General features: G+C 36.0%; 1 protein-coding gene across 3 annotated transcripts in view; it reads left to right on the forward strand.

Moving 5' to 3' along the window:
• Positions 1 to 20846, forward strand: part of ITGA6 (integrin subunit alpha 6) — a 58430-nt gene that overhangs the window by 29253 nt on the left and 8331 nt on the right. For all 3 annotated transcript variants that reach the window (XM_072418338.1, XM_072418336.1, XM_072418337.1), the window contains 19 exons: positions 769 to 982; positions 4491 to 4690; positions 6439 to 6530; positions 7679 to 7806; positions 8026 to 8127; positions 8901 to 8962; positions 9620 to 9762; positions 10591 to 10737; positions 11679 to 11791; positions 12347 to 12536; positions 13537 to 13620; positions 15076 to 15155; positions 15893 to 15970; positions 16090 to 16192; positions 17654 to 17827; positions 17941 to 18042; positions 18557 to 18667; positions 18751 to 18849; positions 19399 to 19524. In XM_072418338.1, coding sequence (XP_072274439.1) covers positions 769 to 982; positions 4491 to 4690; positions 6439 to 6530; positions 7679 to 7806; positions 8026 to 8127; positions 8901 to 8962; positions 9620 to 9762; positions 10591 to 10737; positions 11679 to 11791; positions 12347 to 12536; positions 13537 to 13620; positions 15076 to 15155; positions 15893 to 15970; positions 16090 to 16192; positions 17654 to 17827; positions 17941 to 18042; positions 18557 to 18667; positions 18751 to 18849; positions 19399 to 19524 — 2348 coding nt within the window. The remainder of the gene's footprint in view (positions 1 to 768; positions 983 to 4490; positions 4691 to 6438; positions 6531 to 7678; positions 7807 to 8025; positions 8128 to 8900; positions 8963 to 9619; positions 9763 to 10590; positions 10738 to 11678; positions 11792 to 12346; positions 12537 to 13536; positions 13621 to 15075; positions 15156 to 15892; positions 15971 to 16089; positions 16193 to 17653; positions 17828 to 17940; positions 18043 to 18556; positions 18668 to 18750; positions 18850 to 19398; positions 19525 to 20846) is intronic.

The raw sequence follows: 20846 nt of genomic DNA on the forward strand, positions 1-20846 counted from the left end.
TTTTTTTTTTTGTTTAAAAAAACCCTTTAACAAAATGCTGCTTTAGAATGTTTTCTCTTTAATTTTTTTATTTTTGGTAAGATAATATAGTAATATTTATTACCTAAAATATTATAATATAAAAAAGTTAAAATTATAGTAATATTTATTATTAAGTATGGACACTGAAGACCATCTCAGTACTTTAGTTAGCCATGGACCCGGAACAAGCATGGCGTTAGCATGTCAGATTTCCATGATTTCAGGCTGATTGGCAGCATGAGAAAAGAGGCACAGCATGACAATGAGACAGTTGCCATATGATGTGTTTCCTACAAGTGTCCTTAAAACTTAATGCTAATGTATCTTTTTGTCAAGCTGGCTATGTAACTGCATTTATGTGGATATATATGTATATATGTGGATGTGTTAAGGGCTAATTTACACTATTAGCATAACACAGTGGGCCTTAATTGTAGTAAATATATTTATATGTATTTTAGATTGGATATATTATATACAGTATATTACATTAGATATTATATGCACAGTATATTACATTAGATAATATTAGACACACCCAAAGGCAAAGAGGATGGTAGAATCATCTTCCATTTCATATCAGGAAACATTTTTCTGTTTTCTTTTTTTTTTTTTATTAAATATTTTTTAAAAATTACTGCGTGAAATGAAGGATCCAAGATTGTTATTTTATTCATATTTATTATCATATTTTGTTTTTTTAATTTATTGGTGATTCGGTTCTTACTACTAAATGATTCCTTGCAGGGTTTTCACTGGACAGCGGTAAAGGAATAACTAATCAAAATGAAGTGACCTTTGTATCAGGTGCTCCAAGAGCCAATCACAGGGGAGCAGTTGTGCTGCTTAACAAATATCCTCCCAATGAAAGAATGCTATCTCCAGAGTTCATATTTCAAGGGGAAGGATTGGCCTCATCCTTTGGATATGATGTTGCAGTGGTAGACCTTAACAATGACGGGTAAGATTGTTGTGTGGCTTTTCTTTAGATTTTATGAACTGAACACTTTAAGCTTCTTACTGTCTGCAATAAAACCTGCAACAAGTTAGATAAACCTAATTTCCTCTGGAAAAGATCCAGAATCATCTAGCCCTTTCCTCCCCAGCCTTTTTGTCTCCGGCCTGTTCCTTATATTCAACATATTTCAGTTCTTTCAATCACTGAGCACTATTAAGTTCTCTGGGCCTGATTTATTAAAGCTCTCCAAGGCTGGAAAGCATACGCTTTCTTCAGTGAAGCAGGGTGATCCAGCAAACCTGAAATGGATCTGGTTCAGGATTCAAAACATTTGCTAGCAAATTAATATGAAGAAATCTATCCCAGGTTTGCTGGATCACCCAGCTTCACTGATGAAAGTGTATTGTCCCCAGCCTTGGAGAGCTTTATTAATAATAATGAGCTTTAAAATGTCATTAGCATATTGATGCAAGTATAGTAAAATAGTTGTTTCCTAAAAATGTAGGAACTTGTCCTAATTTCCCTTAAGCTTCAGACATTTTACTATCCATTAGAGCTTCTACATATTAGATTATCCAATTAGGTTCCTAAAACAAAAGCATTCTGGAATCTCAAATTCTTTTTTGTCCTATCTTTGTCCCAAAGACTTCCTAATTTTTCCCAGGCTCCTTAGCCTTTAGCATCCTTCTCCACTTCTACAAATGGGTTCTCTTTCCTGTGTCCACATATCCTCTCTTCCCTTTCCTTTTATTCCTTTTTTTATTTGAACGTATACTGTTTAACATCTGCAGCTTTTCTTGTCTTTTATGTCTTTTTTTCCCAACTGGTGTTCATTTTCCTGAAAAGTTCTATTCAGTAGCCTTTTGCTCTCATCCCTTAAACTTTAATGTCCAGTTTATCTCTCATCTGCAGCTCAGCGCTTCCTTTTCCTAGTTAGTTCCTGCTTAGTTTATGAAGACCAAAGATAACCTATTCAAAGTTTTACACTACAAATACACAGATACATGTACTTCAACAGAGAGTATGGACATTGACATGATTACAAAATAAATTGAAAAAAAAAACTCCCTTACATTAAACAGAGCATATTTGTTTTACAAATAGTTCTTGGCTGTTGAACATTATTATCTAAAAAATTTTTTTTATTTTTGGTGGGATATCATCATAGTACATTGTGGAAACTTGAAAAATATATTCATGTTGATAAATGCAGATCTTCCTATGGGCTTAAAGGATTTTTTTTATCTACAGTGTCATTAAGAAGGGTTCTTTATGTATTACAAAGTGATAAGATACAAAATAGGGGCTGATTCATTATATTATGAGTGGTTTAACACTTTATCTGTTCACTTTAAATATCATTCATTAGTAGGAAAATAAAAAAAAAAATATTTCTCTGCACCTGAATATTGGAACTGAACACATTCTAGTGTGACAAATACTGTAAATCAGCCTAATGGTAAACAATATTTAGGGGTCTATTTTTCAGGAAATGACTTTGCAGTGTGTGTTTATTTTTGGAGAGAATTTGCCCATCACATTTTCAACTTTTTTTTTTTTTAGTTTGAATAAAATAGAGAATTATTAGAACCTTTGTGTCACCAATATAAAGATCTCTCACTTCACCTCCTGATGTATGACCATCAGTAGATTAAGTCAGAGTATCCATGTCTAACAGGAAGATAGAAATCATCATCAAAAACACAAAAGGTTCTAATTCTTTTTACTCAAAACAATTTAAAAAATGGTTTTCTACATTTTAAACTAATGAACAGTAATTTTTAAATAAAATGTTATGCCTGCCAATCTGTATTATAATATTTAATATAAAATGTATATAAACCCAACCAGTGAAATCTCACATAAGCTTTAACATCGCCATTTGTCTAGGTCCTATGTCTGTGTTGTCACCTTGTCACATGGGCTTCTATTGGAAACTAAAACTGACAATGGTCCTCCTGATCCACTGTTGTCATGATCAGGAAACATTCCCTGGGAAATGTCATGTAGCTATTCCATGTAGGCATAGAAGCTGCATGAGATCAGTACTGCTGATAGGCAAAATATAAATCCACTTGGAACAGTAATATATGAAAAAAAAATGAAACTGTTTATAATGCATCTACTTTAATCTGAATGGCCATACAAGATAATTTACTCATGCCAGGTTGCAAAAAATGTTTAAATGTCCTTCACAAATAACAGTAAAAGCCACAATGGTGTACCTGATGTGACATTGGAAGTAAAGATGCAACAGGGATATTTCAAGAGAAAGAGTTGCCTTGGTCTACAGTAGTTCCATAGAACAGTCAAATGTATTATTATTAGCATAAAGTACTACTTATAGTATAGGCTGTGATAGGCTTCTGCTCCTAAAAAAGGGTACATGGGTAAACAGCTAAATCCCTGTTTAAAAAACCTACGTGTTTTAGCTGCTTAAGGATCCCTTAGCAGTAAATATGTATGTACTTAGGTCAGTCTGGCGTTTCCTTTTAATTTCTAAGTTTGGAATGCCCCATATCCCCTTTATGTTTTAGGAAAGCCCCAATACTCCTCCCCTCCTCCCCCGCAATCTCCACCCTCAATACCCCCCCAAATTGGTTTTGTTTTTGTAGCTTCATTAATTATGGCAGGGTGAAAAAATCTACACAAAGGGATTTCCTCTAGTGGAGCTCCTGTGTCTGCTTACTATTTATAAAGTAAGTAATTAAAATCCAGCCACTGTTACCGAGCTGCAGGGAGTCTGCTTTCACTAGCACTAATGTGCCATTCTATGACGTGAGCAGCGGATTAGAGAGCTGGCACAGGATTATAGAGACCCTCCATGTGCTGCAGACCTGCTAATGTTGGAACCTGTCGGCCTGGATTTCACATCCTTCCTGTGAGTCAGACTTTCAATTCTCTGTTGTGTACGTGAAATTAAAAGATTTAGCACTTATTTCGTTTGGAAACATTTTATACTCCAGAAATCATTTTAAAGCACCACTCAAGCCAGAAGTTTTTTTTAAGAGTGAAGAAGTGTTGGAAAGCTCTACCCTTATGGTTAAAGAGACCAAAAGTAAGTGAAGTCTGTTAACAGGGCACCTACAGTCAATCCATTACTCATTACTCCTACTTATGCAAATGCACTATGGTACCATCTGTAATTTGTGTCCAAGATTACCATAGTGGCTGAGTTGTGTATGATTTGAAAAGCACCTGTGCATGATCACATAACAATAATGCAGACCAGGCTACAAGCATTTTAGGAAATGTCCCTACCTGGGTTATGCTATTCTGGCTTCCTCGGGCGATGTCATACCCTTCAAAAGCAGAAAGAGCAAAACCCAGAACAGAACTTTAATTTTTCTGGATTGCCTTAACTGTTTCAGTTTGAAAAGATGAACATGTAGGTAACTGCTTCTAGCTTAATTTCAGCACTGTTTTCTGAATTATCTATAAAAGAATCTTTATGTGGCCGACTTACTGCCTTTCAGTTTGATTAAATGTTTTTCTTTTTTTCCCCTCATAGATGGCAGGACATTGTTGTCGGTGCCCCTCAATATTTTGATAAGACTGACAAGGAAATTGGAGGTGCAGTCTATGTGTACATAAATGAAGCTGGCAAATGGGAAAATGTTAAGCCAAAGCGAATTGTTGGAACCAAGGCCTCCTCCATGTTTGGTATTTCTGTGAAAAATATTGGAGATGTCAATCAAGATGGCTACCCTGGTAAGCAAATGTTGTATATTCTGTATACATAGAAATATGACATGCAGTGATCCTTTAGACTGATTTATTTATACGTTTCTTGTGAACACATTGTTTCATTTATTATGAACATGTATGGTGCCTTTAGAATGATTGTCCTCTATTTTACCAGTACCATTTACTAAGCCAGAACTTGCTGCCAGCTAGTTCTGGTAGTAGCTATTGTGCTGGTATTAGAATTACTTTCTTAAAAGTTGACTAGCTGAAGTGACTTAAAATAATTTAAAGAGAAACCATCACTTTGTCCATTTGTTAAAAGAGCAATGGACAATTATCTCATAGGGGAACGGGAACTGTCAGCTATTCTTTTATGTAAACCTAAAATGACAACTTTTTATATTGTGTAAAAATAGAGGAGAGTTAAAACCACTGTCATGTTTTTTGCCATTCGTGTCTCAGAAAAATATCCTTTCCTTTCTTGTCCTGCAGACGCAACAGGAAGAGAGAGGGCATCATTCCAATATGAAGTTTCCTCTAGCCAGTTGTCATAGTCACAAGTGTCCCAACTGATAGATTTCTTTTGGTGGCAAAATTTGGGTTTTACTTTCAATTTCTTCTGTTATATTGGTGATCTAGACAATAAGATAGAGGGAATCTCTCTAAAAGGGACATAAATAGCAATAGAAACCTTTCAGCTGACATTCATACAATTTATTTATTTGCATCTCCACTTTACTTTTATGAAAAGAGTGGAGAAGGATGGGGAAAAGTATTTTCTTGGATTTGATTAGCAATATGTGTACATTTCAGCCCTAAAGCGAACATTAACTTAAAAAACAAAAAGTTACCAATGTCCCTTTTGTGGCTTTTTGATTAAGCTCTACACTGTATGGTGCATGTCCCATGTAGTGTAGACCTCCCCCAGAGCTGGCCGGTGGAGACAATGGGCCTGATTTATTAAAGCTTTCCAAGGCTGGACAAGATACACTTTCATCAGTGAAGCTGGGTCATCCAGCACACCTAGAATGGATCTGGTCCAGGATTGAAAACATTTGTTAACAAATAACTTTGAAGAAATCAATTCCAGGTTTGCCAGGTTCACTAATAAAAGTGTATCTTCTCCAGCCTTGAAGAGCTTTTTTTTAAATCAGGCACATCATACCTCATCAGTGGCAAACCACAGTGGCAGTTTGCTGTGGAGCTGGTGGAGAAGATGGCATGTTCTGAGGATGCAGTGATGATAGGTGCTGGACCTGTCATAGCTGCACACAGGTAACTCTGTGCCATAATTGGCCAGTATGTCGTGCATACGTGCTGATTATGTCAGAAGCTCACCACCACCAATGAGTACAGTTCTACTTAAGCTAAGGAGCTTGATGAACAAGCTGCTTAATAGAGCATGTAGCCTGTAGAGCATGTAGAAAAGGAGCTGGGACCTCCATTCACTGTCTGGAAACAGTAAAATAAAAAATCATACATTTTTATTATTGGAAAAAATACATGCATGTGCAAAATCTCAGATCTTCTTGATCTGTTTTTTTGTCCTAACCATAATAAAAGACACACATATACAAATCCACTTTAGATTTCCTACAATTTAGGCATTATTGCAGTTAGTGATATAGAAGTGTTGACATTTAAAAATAGTTTGTAGCAGGTAAGTAAAAATTAGCGTTTTCAAGTTTTTTACATGCAAAATGAAATGTAGATATTTCAAAAATATCTAGTGTTTCTGTATACTAAATCACTTATGACATTCTTCTTTATAGACATTGCAGTCGGAGCACCATATGATGAAGGGTATGGCAAAGTATATATTTATCATGGCTCCAAAACTGGAATAATTGAGACACCTGCTCAGGTAATTTTTTAATCACAGCCTAAACATCAACAAATCGGATACTTAATTTACTTTTGATGAGTGGTTAGCACTCTCACCTCTGCAGCACTGGGTCTTATGTTCCAATTCTGTCCTGGACACTACCTACAATGAGTTTACATATTCTCCCTGTGTTGCGTGGGTTTCCCCCATACCTAAAAAAACATGTAGTTCATTTAATTGGCTCCCCAGAAAGTGTCATTGGTACAAATGGAAAAAAAAACAGCACAAGCTGCCCACTGCTGGGCTCAATATGGAAGCATGAGGGTGTTGGGTGGATTTCTGGACACAAATGTATGGGGGACATTACTTCCACTGGCAATCAATGCAAATGACATTTTTCTTATTGACCGATTCCCAGCATCAAAAAATGATTTTAAGGGTTTCTCAAGTGTTATAAAGTTTAGAAAGCCTGCTGTAGGTTAATAATGTGCAGGCATGAACAGCAGTGCACTAGACTTTTTGGGGGAAGGTGGAGGTGAGTGAGCATCAAGGAAGGGGTTTAGGGTAGTGGACTGGGGGGGTTCAATTGATCCTTTAAATACTATCCCCTTTCCTCCTTTCTGCTTTTACTCACCTTCTGTTTTCTGTTCCATTCACACACCAAAACGAAAAGAAATACCTGATACATCCAGATATGGGGGAACATATTACTCCCTTCCAATCTCCCTACAATGCAGAGTTAGATAAATGGGTAAACAATAAAACCTGGAGACCTTAGCTATGTGTAAGTACCATCAAAATAACTCAGGACCTAGACAAATATTATTTGCTCCGCCCCAGCCAGTGGATAGATTGGGGATTGGGTAAAAAGTATAGGAATGGGTATTGTTAGGCAGTTGATCAAAACCAAGACAACAAGACCTTCTAGAAGTTTTACCCCTTTCCCCTATAAAGTAAGGAGGAGAAGATATATACACAGACATTACCAGTTCCTGGCCAACCTATTGATATTTCATGTTGTAGAAGGTTTATATTGTATGTAATATGTAGCGTTCATTTGTCTACATTTCTATATCTGATGAACACATTCTTAACAACAAAGATTTATCATCTGGTATAGTTGAAGATTTTTGTTATTACATATAACACATATTGCACTCTAATGCTTTGTTTTTTCTCTTTGGAAGGTTATTGATGGCAAGAGCACAAATACTCGCATGTTTGGTTACTCTATTGCTGGAAACATGGATCTAGACAGAAATTCATATCCAGATATTGCAATTGGATCTTTATCAGATTCTCTAAGTGTTTTCAGGTAAGCTAATAATAATAATCCACAAATATATACAATTATTAGTGAATTTAGGTTTAACTGCCCCAACAACCACCAGACAATGCAAATACCACTTGTTGTTTCCCTTAACAACGTGCTCGCAGCTGCTGAGTAGTTTGATGGTGGCAGACCTGAATCCAAAATTCAAGCCACATAACTTTACGTTTACTTTATTCTTTGATATTTTCTTTTTCACTAAAGGGCACGACCCGTCGTCAGCATCAAAAAGGAGATTAGAGTGACGCCTGAAAAAATTGACTTCAATAAAAAAGATCCAAACTGTCCTGCTCCAAGCAAAGTCTGGTAAAAAAAATGCTCAATATTCACACTAAACACATACAGTACCATTTTTATGATATTGTGCCTCGAAATCACAAATGAGGAAACACCATACTCATATCTAGCCAATCAGATTCAGAATAATTTCTGGTATTTTATTCTGCAGAAAGTAATAAAAATACACAATGTCTATCAAACCTATTGGTATATTAGTCAAAACGTTATTCTGATATTCACACAACTTTTACTCATAAATTACTTGATTTTTAATGGAGTCTTGGGTAAAAGTTAAGTGAATATTGGTAAAAAAAACATAGCTAAATAGACCCTTTAATGTCACACAGTTGGGCTCTATATGTATTTTAAAGCTAAATTTCAGACAAGCAGTGAAATACATAAATGGGAGCTACCTTACTTGAGAATGAATTTGTACTTCTATGTCCTGAGATTTGCAAGGATTTGCCTGGCAAGTTAGGGGGCCTAATTCTCTCCTGCAGTTTCGTTATTACTTGAAGGACCCCATATCTTACCCTGTAACTGGGCAGTAAATAGGAAGCAGCAGTCTGATGGGGTTATTTATCTATCACTCACTGTTATATTTCAATTGGCATGCCTGATTGGCTACTTGTGCTGCTGTTCCTTTACCCCCCAGAACTCTTCTGTGCAAAAGTCTTCAAATTGCTGATCAAATCCAGCTACCTACAGTGTATGCATTTAAATAAAAATATATGAGTTTATTGAATACAGAGTTGCATTGCATGCAAACCGTTCTAATTCATATTTTTCTTACTGTTCAGTTTGGAAGTTCAAGTCTGTTTGACTTATACTGCTATGCCCCAGGATTACAATCCAATTCTAAGTAAGTGCATTTCATTTTTTAATATGTTTTCAAGTTATAGTAATATAGTTTTATGTAATCCAAGTGACATTATCACTGTGTAAACCTAAAGTGGAACTTTAGCTCCCTTTAAAACAATAAAAAAGGTTACAGCCTTTTAAGTTCACTTAATGCAACATCCCATGATGAGGGTGGCAATATTGCTACATTGCTCCTGAATTTAGATCAGGGTTTCCACGCTCATGTTGGCTGTGTCTGCTTGCACTACAAAGTGATGAAAAAAAATAAGGATGAAAAAAAATATTGCAGTAGACAACTGCATTGCTAAATTTCATGGCTGCAACTTGTTAATCAACAAATAACCACAACTATCAAAGCCCATTGGGGGGCATGTGAGATACAAACATGGATTTGGAAGATTTTGTATTTAGTTCTACTCTAAAACAATGACTTAAAATCATTATGTTATTCTGTAAACTGAACTATATGGGTGTCTGTGTTATATCAATATAAGAATTGCTTTCTGTCACAATTTTTTTTTTCATCAGGGTATTTAAACCCCCCCGTGATTTTGTACCTTGATCAGTCTCACAGCAAAATCAATTTTTGGGAATGCTACTTTTGTTTCTTACATTGGTATTATTAAAATGATAACGTCCTCTTTTTGACTGGTTACAGCACTTGGTTACAAAATAGAAGTGGAAAGTGATAGGATCAAATCAGGTGCGTCATCCAGGGTTACCAATATTCCAGATCCAGGAACACTAACCTTACGACAACAGGGGCAAGGAAAATGCTTTAAGAACACTCTCTATGTACAGGTAAGCAACAGAAGGACACTTGTTAGGACAGGTATTGAAACTAAATGAAATGGGGTGAGGAAGGGTGAATCCATGGCTTTCACTGGCCCTATGGGGTGACATGGTCTCTTCAAAGAAACACCTATATTCAAAGAAACAGCATATTGCCATGGTCATATTATATCAATCTTTTATTTATCTCCTGATATACTTTGAAAATGTGTATATTTTCATATACGATAACAGCTAAATACAAATGAAACAAGACATATATGGTAGCTGTTTTACCTAAAATATGATTTTTTTCTTTCTATCCATTCCTAAAATTTACACTGCTATAACCCAACAGAGGCTTGTAAGTCAGGGCATAAAACTTGATTTCTCTCTGCTGCCCTTTCACCAGCCTATGACTGGACCATTTTTTAAAAGTTAAAATAATTTGTATTTTGGGTCACTTGCTCTTACATAGTAATGCCTAAATGCTAAACAAATTATTGTTGGCCACTGGTAGATGGCAATGTGTCCTCTTGTAAAGTGTCTCTGAGGACAAGAACTTGTTACACACTTTAGACGAGGACACATCCCCATCTTCTGGTGTGACCTAAGCATAAAGTGAGATTCTGTTTTTAATAGCATCTTGAGGGGTATGTACATATGCATTTTGTGTATATAAAATGCACACAGGTTGACTTTGTCTATAAGTCGGAATTTCTGTAAAGACATTGGCTAATTAAAGAAAACACAGCATCATCTTGTTTATTTCTAAACTCAGAAAAAATTCACTTTGCAACTTTCGTAGAAATTTAGGCCATCAGAGTAGAGTAGCTTACAGTTGTCTTTCTCTCTTAGGAGACTATTAAGGACAAACTGAGACGAATCCCTATATCTGTTACTGTGGATATTAAGAATGTCAGACGGAAAAAGAGACAGAGTGGTTCTCTGCCAGAACTTATGCCAATCGAGGATGCAAAAGAACCAAAAACAGTCACAACAGAGGTAAATCACTTCCCCCGTGTCTTTTAAATTTAAAGGTGCTTTAGATATTGGTTTACTTTTCTACTCTAGAAAAAAAAATAATAATAATAATAATTTGTTTTTCATAAATCTGGGTCCAGCAAACTAAAATCTGATTGGGCACTGTGGTTTAATGTGCTCCAAACATCATGATAGACCCCTGTGCTTCTTTATTGCATAATCCTAACTAAACTGTAAGAATTGTCAAGGAGTTTAAAGCAAATATTTGTTCTATGTTTTCTCCAAAGCAACATACACATACCTTTCCTAAAGTCTGTCCAGCGCTCAGGAGTACAACAAATCCTGTTCTTCTGGGTATGAATGATTATGTGATTCACTTTGAACATTACTTGGAGTACCCAACTCTAAAGCTGCGTACACACTTCCAATTTTTGTCGTTGGAAAGGATCTTTCACGATCCTTTCCAACGACAAGGGAGTGCACGATGGATGAACGGTGCTGTACATACAGCACCGTTCATGCTCTATGGAGAGGGGAGGGGGAGAGCGACGGAGCGGCACCCTGCTGCGCGCTCTCCCCTTCCCTTTCATTAGGATCGGCTGTCGTCCATCGTCCGTGGATCCGGCAGGTCGGTCGTCCGGACGATGGACGACACCGACTGTACACACGGCAGATTTTAGCCCGATAATTGGCCGATGCCGATTATCGGGCGATAAAAATCTGACGTGTGTACGTAGCTTAAGTGTCAGAGCAATCGCTCATGGGTAGAACAATAAGAAGATAATGTTTTGGGTATAAACCTGTTTATATATTTTCTAGACAAATGAGATATTGGAGTATGCACATTGCTTGTAGTCTTACTTAATGAGATTGGTAGAACAGTTTGCTAGGAAATGACCATACTTTTCTTTAGACATTGTGTTTGGACATGTGTAGTCAACCAAATTCTAAATTGCATCTAGGCCAATTTTTTGAAAGAAGGATGCGGTGATGATAATATCTGCAACAGCAACATGAAGATCTCCTACAATTTTCTCTACAAAGAAGGACCAGACACCTACAGCGAACTGAAGAAGTATGTAACTGGACATGTTTTAAAGTAGTTACTGAACTTTAGACAATATAACATATGTTTCATTATAATTATCCTGTATAATCTATTGCAAAGCAGCACTTAGGCTAGGTGAGGGAGGAACAACCGTAAGAACCAATCAGGCCATGTTGCATGCGCATGTGCTTACAGGAGACAAAAGCAGAGTGAAAATTGTGTGTGTTGCTAGACCGAAGTTGCCCAGCCAACAGAATTGAGGTGGGGAGTTAACACTATATTCTTTAAATCTAACAAGTAATTTAGTGGTGCCATCCTAATGGTTGCCCTTTTTGAAAAAGGTGCAAAAATCACAAAACTTATTGTTAAAATAACATAAAGAAAGTATGTAAAAGCATTTGCTACAGAATCTCCAAATCTACAGACCAGCAAAGCTTTAAAACTGCATTCAAGGAACTGGTCAGCATCCATTTGAATCTTCTAGGCATCTTCTACAAAGGTCATGAAAGTGCTCATGCAGGTTAGGACACACCACTGCTTTATGAATAGAACTCTAATTGTCATTATTTTCCAATGACACAGAGAGAATGGTGTTTCAGTGCTGGATCTTAAGGATCAGAAACAGGTTGCCCTTGAAATTACAGTAACAAACAAGCCATCGAATCCTAATGAACCTACAAAAGATGGAGATGATGCCCATGAAGCCAAGCTTATTGCAGATTTACCAGAAACACTGGCTTTCTCTTTAATCAACTACCCGAAGAACCAACAGGTCAGTAACACTTAATTATTATTATGTTACCAAAAGGTAATCTCCAGACACAAGTCCTGTCTTGCTCTTACCCCTCTAAAGCATGCCCGATCATTTTTTTTTTTTTGCTTTTCTTCTTTTTAATAGTAAGAAACAGATTTTATTACTCACTGTGAGTTCATCCTGTTTATAAAATTCTTTCAACAGCAGTTGCTGGGAGGAGGGATTAGCAGGGTGCTCTAATTAGGAGTCTAGGGGTAAAAACATCTCCCAAAATTCCTTTCCCTATACATAGAGCCTGATTTAATAAAATGTCTCCAAGACTGGAGAAGATGGTCGTTCATGGGAGAACTTGGGTAATCCAGCAAACCTGAAATGGATTTTAAAAAAAAATTGATTTTAGTTGATAATCGTTTTCACTCCTAGACCAGATTTATTTCAGGTTTGCTGGAACACCCAGATTCTTCCATGATAGTCTATCTTCTACAGTTTTTAATAAATCAGGCCTATATAGTAAGGACGGGATCCTTGGCATTAACATTTTTTGCTGGAAAAAAATAATTCTTTCATGTGGAGATGGACAGGGAATGGAGGGTTTAAGCAAAGATCTATAGTCTAGCAGGGGAACAAGGCTGACAGTGCTGTTTAAGATTTCATTGCAGGACAAACAACATTGTTAAGCAGAAACGAGACTTAGTGGTTTTGACACTTTGGGTTCATCGGATCTTTTTCTCTATTGTAGCATTTTAAAATAGATAAAACCTTCTGAAAAATACATTATAAAATGTACAGCATTTTCCCATACACATACACTGGAAGTATGACCATAGCTAGTTTTACATGAAACTTTCATGCCTGATGGGACCAGAATTTTTCCCATGGACATCTTTTGAGTTGTAAGCTCATTTGGGAATTTGCATGCTGTGAGTTTTATTTGAAAAACCATTTAGTGCCAAGCTCTTCTGTGACCTTCTGTGGTCAATATTCTTCACCAATATTCTATATGTGTATCATAATACAGGAAAAACAGATTATTTGTGAATCAAATACAAATGGATCAAGAGTGGAATGTGACCTTGCAAACCCTTTCAAGAGAAATGCAAATGTAAGTAATCTTTTTGTTTTCTTTCTTCACATTAAATGCTAATCTTTGCTCTCTTGCATTGCTAATATTGCAGTTATATTTATTATTTATTTTAATATTTTACTATTCTTACTTTATTTAATACTATAAAGCATTTATAAACTAGAAAAACTTTATGTATTTAACAATATCATTTAAAAGCCTAAAGCTGAACTGAAGGGTGAAAAATAAATCATTAAAACATATTACTCAAAAGCCACTAATGATGTAAATCTTGGTTTGCATTCTGTACCTCCAGTGTGGATGGTACTGACCTGGGACAGTTATACAGGTCACAAAATTCAGATTACAGACAGATTAAGAAAGTAATTCAATCATCATTTTCACAGCGAGAGATCAGCAATGACAACCTTCATGTTGTCCATCAATGCGTTCAGCTACTTTGGTGGATGTTGTCTAAAATGGACCTAACTACAGATATAGGTTTTGTGTTGCCTGCATCCATTCATTTATTACCTCTCACAAAAACCATAATGTATCCAATCTCCTTCGATCTCTAGTGGGTTGGAGCCATCCTTGGTCAAGCTTCATCCTGGATCTTCTATATGCTGAACTAAAATGCTGGTTCATTGATATTACAGTCATGTAAATAATGTTGCATGTTCATTTAATGTCTGATCACTGAAAAAAATGAGAAAATGTGAAATTCCTCCTCCAGCGTAATTAATTCAGCAAACCAACATCTTTAACTTGCAAATTGCAGATTTTACTTATGGGAACATCTCGCCATTTTTAAAAAAGCGTGTTGTTTTTTCATAAATCAAGTTGAAATATAGTCAGAAAAACACATTTGTATGGAGAACCTACATGCTTTTTTTCACTGAAGGCTTGTTCTCATGTTTTCCTGATATCCTGAGATGTAAATATACTAAAAGGTCATCTCTAAACCACCTACCTATCTGTCATATATTTTTTACATAGCAGGTTTATTAGCGGATCCCACTCTACCTTTAGGATTTTCATTAATGCAGCAGAACACACAAAGGTGTTTTATTATAAAGCAATAAATCTGACATTCACTGAAACATTCTCTGATGAAGAAAATTCCACGTCAATGTGTTTCTATAGCAGTAATTCATTCTCTACCAGAATGTTTTAGGGAATGTCAGATTCACTGCTTTATATATAGACCCCAAATATTTGCAGTGTCATTAAAACCTAAAAAGTAGACAGGAAAAGGGTCAGAAGTTATGACAAAGAAATCTTACTTTTTTGGATCCAAGTTATTTAAGAAGTTAGTGGCTGATTCATCCCACAAGGGTAACTAAAACATCAATTTTAAGTGTATTACAGGTGACCTGACCCTTTAAAAACAAGAAAAAAATTGCAGATTAAAAGAAAAATGGTAATTTCCTAATTAACTATTTTTACATCAATATAAAATTCTGATTAACATACTTTTCTTTTTTCTTCCAGGTAACATTTTACCTTGTTATGAGTACTAGTGAAGTAACAATTGACACCAAGGAACTGCAGATTCCGCTTATGTTGGAAACGTATGTGTTTTCTTTATTGATATGCTACAGTTTTTCTGTGATTATTCATTTATTATGAATATGTTATGTCGCTCGATAATCAAGTATTTTTTAATGCAACAGATAAGAATTGTCTGTATTAATATTATTATTACTGATAATAAAAATATTAATAATATTAATAATAAACAGGATTTATAGCCCCAACATATTATTCAGTGCTGTACATTAAATAGGGGTTCCAAATGACAGACGAATACAGTGACACAGGAGGAGAGGACCCTGCCCCGAAGAGCTATATTAGTGTTTTTTGTTTTTATTTTTCATTCTACAATGTACAGAAAGTAACAAATTAGTCTAATGATATTTTTACAGATCAAAATTTTGTGAATACCTTTTATGAGTTGTTCTTGCTCTGTCCATACTGTAAATATGAAATGACAGGCACCAGGTCAGGTTCTTGGTTGGGTTATGTGACAATCTTTCGTCTTTGGAGGTATAACATACCTGTCCTTCCACTAGGATAATATTTAAATCATATAGGTTTAAAACTTTGTTGCTCCCATTAAAACTTCATGGGGGTTAAGGCACCGGTATGGTACAGCAGTATGGCCAAACACTAGGGTCAATTTGGAAGAAAGCAGATTAATATGTTTTTGACATGTGTCAGTGAACAGTGAAAACATTCTCCATTCTCAAAAAGATGTATTAAACTATTCTCTATGTATTGATTACCGATTCCTTCATTGCCTTTGCAGGACAAGCACTCAGAGTAACCTTGGTCCTGTAATTGCTAAAGCAAAAGTGGTCATTGAGCTTTTGCTTTCTGTATCAGGGTAAGTTATCCAACAATTGCAGAACTTTCTGTAACATCTTAAAAAATATAATAAATAAACTGAAAGATTTATTATAAAGATTAAAAATCTTTTTAATATGCTTTTTTTTCATTTTTAAGGGTTGCAGACCCCTCTCAGGTGTACTTTGGAGGGAGCGTAACTGGGGAAAGTGCCATGAAAACAGAGGATGATGCTGGAAGTTTGGTGAACTTTGAATTCAGAGTGAGTATTAAGACTGGTTGATATCAATGTTGATGTTGCCTTGTTCTGTTTTTAAGTCTGGAGCTCCCTCTGCCGATCGCATCTTGCAATGTCATGCATGACCCTCTATTGAGCCTAATTTATCAAAGCCCTCCAAGGCTGGAGATCATACATTTTCATCAGTGTAGCTCAGTGATACAGATAACTTGGAATGGATCTGGTCCAGGATTCAAAACATTTGCTGGCAGATAGCAAAAAATCCATTACATGTTTGCTGGATTACCCAGCTTCTCTGATGAAAGTGAATCCTCTCCAGCCTTGGAGAGCTTTAATAAATCAGGCCTATTGACTTTACCAAGGACTTTACACTGAGTACATATAAACACACCTCAGTGGCACATGCCATGAAATAGATATTAACATTGCCATTGCCAACTTTCTTCTAAATTTATAGTTGCCTGACAGTCTGTAATTTGAATTCTCTCTGACAAAATATGATGGAAGAGCTATGAAAGGTCTTGTCTAGAACACGTTTCTGGGTCAGTTATATAAAAAAAAAAAGAAAAAAAAAAACAAAACATTTAAGGCCAAAAAGTAAGCATGTCAGCCTGAAAGCCTGTAGGATGACATTCAGCCACTGAACCATAGCATTTATGTGCGATTGTTTTAAATATAAGGAGATATACATTTATAAGCCAAGGTCTGTCCAAGGTAAAAATGGCATTACCCAAAGCTCTGTCTTTTTTTTGTAGAGAGTTATTGGCATGCCTTTCTCAGGAAGCATTGTCTGAAGTCCCCATATATATGTATTTAAGTCACTCCATTGGTTTACATGCATGATAAAAACCTTTAGACTGAAGCAGTTCTGTCCATAGGTAGATGTACTAGTTTAGCATAGAATGGATGATTGTTGTAAAACTTCAGAGGCTTGGCCTTTCACTTACAGGCTTGATGTGAAATTGATATTATCCAAAAGACCTTTTCTTTCTTGGATGTGTAGTCGCTCTTTTATTTGTAAAATCATTATAATTATATTATGCTGTAGCTCAGTTTTTAGTTGGATCTCAAGGTCCAGCATGCCTTATTTCATCAACCTTATTTCTCTATCCATGGCATATAGCAATTCTAAAAAGGATCCAACCATACCATAGCATTACAGTATTACCATTTATGTAAATTATGGAATGGGCAATCATTGTAAATTGCACCTAACACACCACAGAACAGTCTTGTGTGTTATCCTGTGCTCTGGGAAAATGCAACCTGCTTCATTTTAGAATGATGTTCATGAGATTGAGCCTGTAATGTTTTTATGGGTTTATTAAGACAACACAACTCAATACATATGTTGCCATCTGAATGTGTCCTAAATTCCAGTGGAAACCACTGCACTGTCACAATATTATGTTTTTACTTGCTTTCTGTGTAGCCGTTTATCTACAGGGATTGAATAAAACTTTTATCATTTTTTTTCACTTGCAGGTTACTAATTTTGGGCGGCCCCTGAAAGCTTTGGGTGCAGCATTTTTAGAGATTCAATGGCCAAAAGAGATCACCAATGGAAAATGGCTGCTTTACATTGTAAGAATAGACTCCAAAGGCCTGGACCAGGTGTCCTGTCAACCTAGAGAGGAAATTAACAAACTGAAATTGCTGGTATGTGGCTTCCAAACTTTGTGTGACATTGAAGGTTGTGTTCACTAAAAGTATTTGTTAATAATAGGATTAGTCTTGCTGTCAAGGCTCATGATGTGTTTTATATCTGACAGGAATCTGAAAAAAGTCGAAGAAGGCGAGAGATCGCAGAAAAGCAGACCGGTGGGGATGACAAATCATTTTCCTTATTCTCCAGCAGGAAATACATGACACTGGTAAGATCATAATCACGGCTCGGTTAGCCAAACTGTAGCTGCTTTTTCAAGAGGGAGTAAGCGATAATTACTATAAATTGCTATATATATATATCAAGGCTAATAAGCCATGCACAGAGATTCCAAATTATTCGGGATCTTCACTGCTTACATTTCCCTGCATCCGTTTTAATACTTGTACAATAAAAAATCATGACAACTTACTTGGTGCCATCAGGGATTGTGCTAGACAACATGGGGACCTGGGTAAATATGAGGCGGGGTCACTGAATGCGTAAAATTTCAGCTACCTGCACCCCTTGCCATTCTGTTAGTTGGTACCCTGGAGAAGGTAGACACTCTGGGCAATTACCCGAATTGCCTCACTTTAAAACCAGCCCTGGGTGCTGTACAAGTGTTTGATTTATTTGTGCTGAATGATTTTCATTTTTACTTATGTGCTATGCTAACACATAGAATAGTTTCCTATCCTGCTGATAAATAATGCTACTTTTTCCCACATTTTTGATTACAGAACTGTACTAACCATGCAAGATGTGTTACAGTTACTTGCCCCCTACAAGGTCTGGACACCAATGCAATCATTAAAGTGCGGGCAAGACTATGGAACAGCACCTTCATAGAGGTAAAACTGCTGTCCTGTATATGCTGTTACCTATTTTGAAAAGAGAACGTTTAGCTGATCGTTTTTTCCATTTCTGCTGCTAGGAGTATTCAAAGATGAATTATCTGGACATTCTAGTGGATGCCTCCATCAAAATTAACTCAACATCAGAGAACATCAAATTGTCAAACAAGGGTTACCAGGTATAAGAAATTATGCCCAGTTCTGTTTGTAATCATGTTAACATTCCTAAATCGGAAAAATCTTTGTCATTAACAAAGATACATTGTGAATTATTATTGTGAAGTTCACCTGACAATAATCTTTTACACTTTTACATTTTCCATGTTTGTTGTGCTTTATTTTATATTAATGTGTAGATCCTTCTAGTGCTGTCATATCTGCTGGGACTAAATTAATGAATGAATTAATCTCCCAGAGATAGTATAGCCTTATTAATTAGTCCAGCTTCAGGTGACCCAAAGACTGGATAAAGAGCAGAAAAAAAAAAATAGCCCTAATAAAAAAGTAAGAAGCTGCAATTGTTATCTTGGAACCTGGTATAGTGTGTTGCGGTGGCCCTATAATGTTCAAGTTGCTAGAATATATAAATGTAGATGAGTGTTTAACATGCATATGTATGATGAGAAGAAAAGTTCCAGCTGGAGTTTGGTCTAAAAATCTATAAATATATAGGTTAAAATTATGTAATATAATAAACTAAAGCAAACGCTGTAATTTTCTCTGTGTAGGTGCGTGTTACAGTTTTCCCAGAGAAAAGGCAGATGCAATACACGGGAGTACCATGGTGGATCATCCTGCTTGCCATACTATCTGGAATTTTATTGCTTGCACTAGTAGTCTTTATTTTATGGAAGGTGAGTCTATATTAGTCAATAAACATATGCACTTCACACCTGTGGATTAATGTACTGGTATTATTATGCCCTTTGGACCCATGTCACTAGAACTGATACCAACGTTTTAAGTAAATGTTTGTGGGTTGAATACATTCATCGATATCTGTGTTGTGGAGACGACAGTGATGAGATGTTCACATTAAAGTCTATAGGGTCTATTTATAAAGCAGTGAATGTGACATTTACATAGCATAAGTTTTTCTATTTCAATGGCAGTAATTGATTCCTCACCAGGGAATGTTTCAGTGAATGTCGGAATCGCTTCTTTATAAATAGACCCCTATATGTATAGTTAACCACCCACAATGACATGCCAAGGGTATTAACAGGGCTGGATCTGCCCATTTGAGATTTGAGAAATTTAAAAACTAATATCTAAATGTTCCTGCAACTACATAATAAAATTAATTATCAGCTAGCAAAGCCATATTAGTTAAGGCGAAATCTTTCAATAGGGACAACTGTGTAAAAGGGAAGCTTGTTCTCAATTCAGATATTTTTATTTATCAATAAGTCAGTACAGTCAATACATCTCCAAACTGAGACAGCTAAGACAAACAAACACAGGATTTTTAATATTCTACATTACCATAAGTGGCACCAGAATATTATATTATGCTCCGGTTCCCGCATGTGTAGTAATCTTTTAACACATCATGGGAGCACCAAAACCCTGTGCCCTACTAAGTAAATTGTGACTTCATATAAAAGCATTGTTCTGCTGCCTTCTCCGTACTATTGGCTTGTGAGGCTGAACACCATTTCTTCTAGTTTTGGATTGAGTAGAGAGGGTCCCCACTGAAAAGGTTCCCCTCCTGACTACATGTCAAAATGACAGGGGTAGAAAGTGAAATCAGTAGCAAATCTTTTTTCCTGGTTGGGTAGCCGAATGAAAACACATTTTTGATAAGCAGAATATGGTAATTAAACTTTTGCCAGGTTTTTATTGATGTTTATCCTGGTAACACTTGTTCCAGGATCTCACTAGGACCACAGAAAATCTGTTAATCTGGCCATTCTGATCTTCCTTACTAGTTCATTTTAAAGTCACACATTTTACAGAACATCTACCTTAACATTGTTTACCACCAAGATACTCATTTTTTCTAAAATTAACATGGCTTTAATAACCCAATATTTTTACAGTAACATTCCATCTCTTATTTCCTAACAATTATACATCGACAATATGTAGCAAATGTTGAACAATTGGGAAAGGAATGTATTAATGTAAAGGTGTAGGGAATTACTTGCTTGTGGTTATTTCCTTTTTCACCTGC

This window comes from Pyxicephalus adspersus, chromosome 7, assembly GCF_032062135.1.
Source record: "Pyxicephalus adspersus chromosome 7, UCB_Pads_2.0, whole genome shotgun sequence".
Taxonomy (NCBI): domain Eukaryota; kingdom Metazoa; phylum Chordata; class Amphibia; order Anura; family Pyxicephalidae; genus Pyxicephalus; species Pyxicephalus adspersus.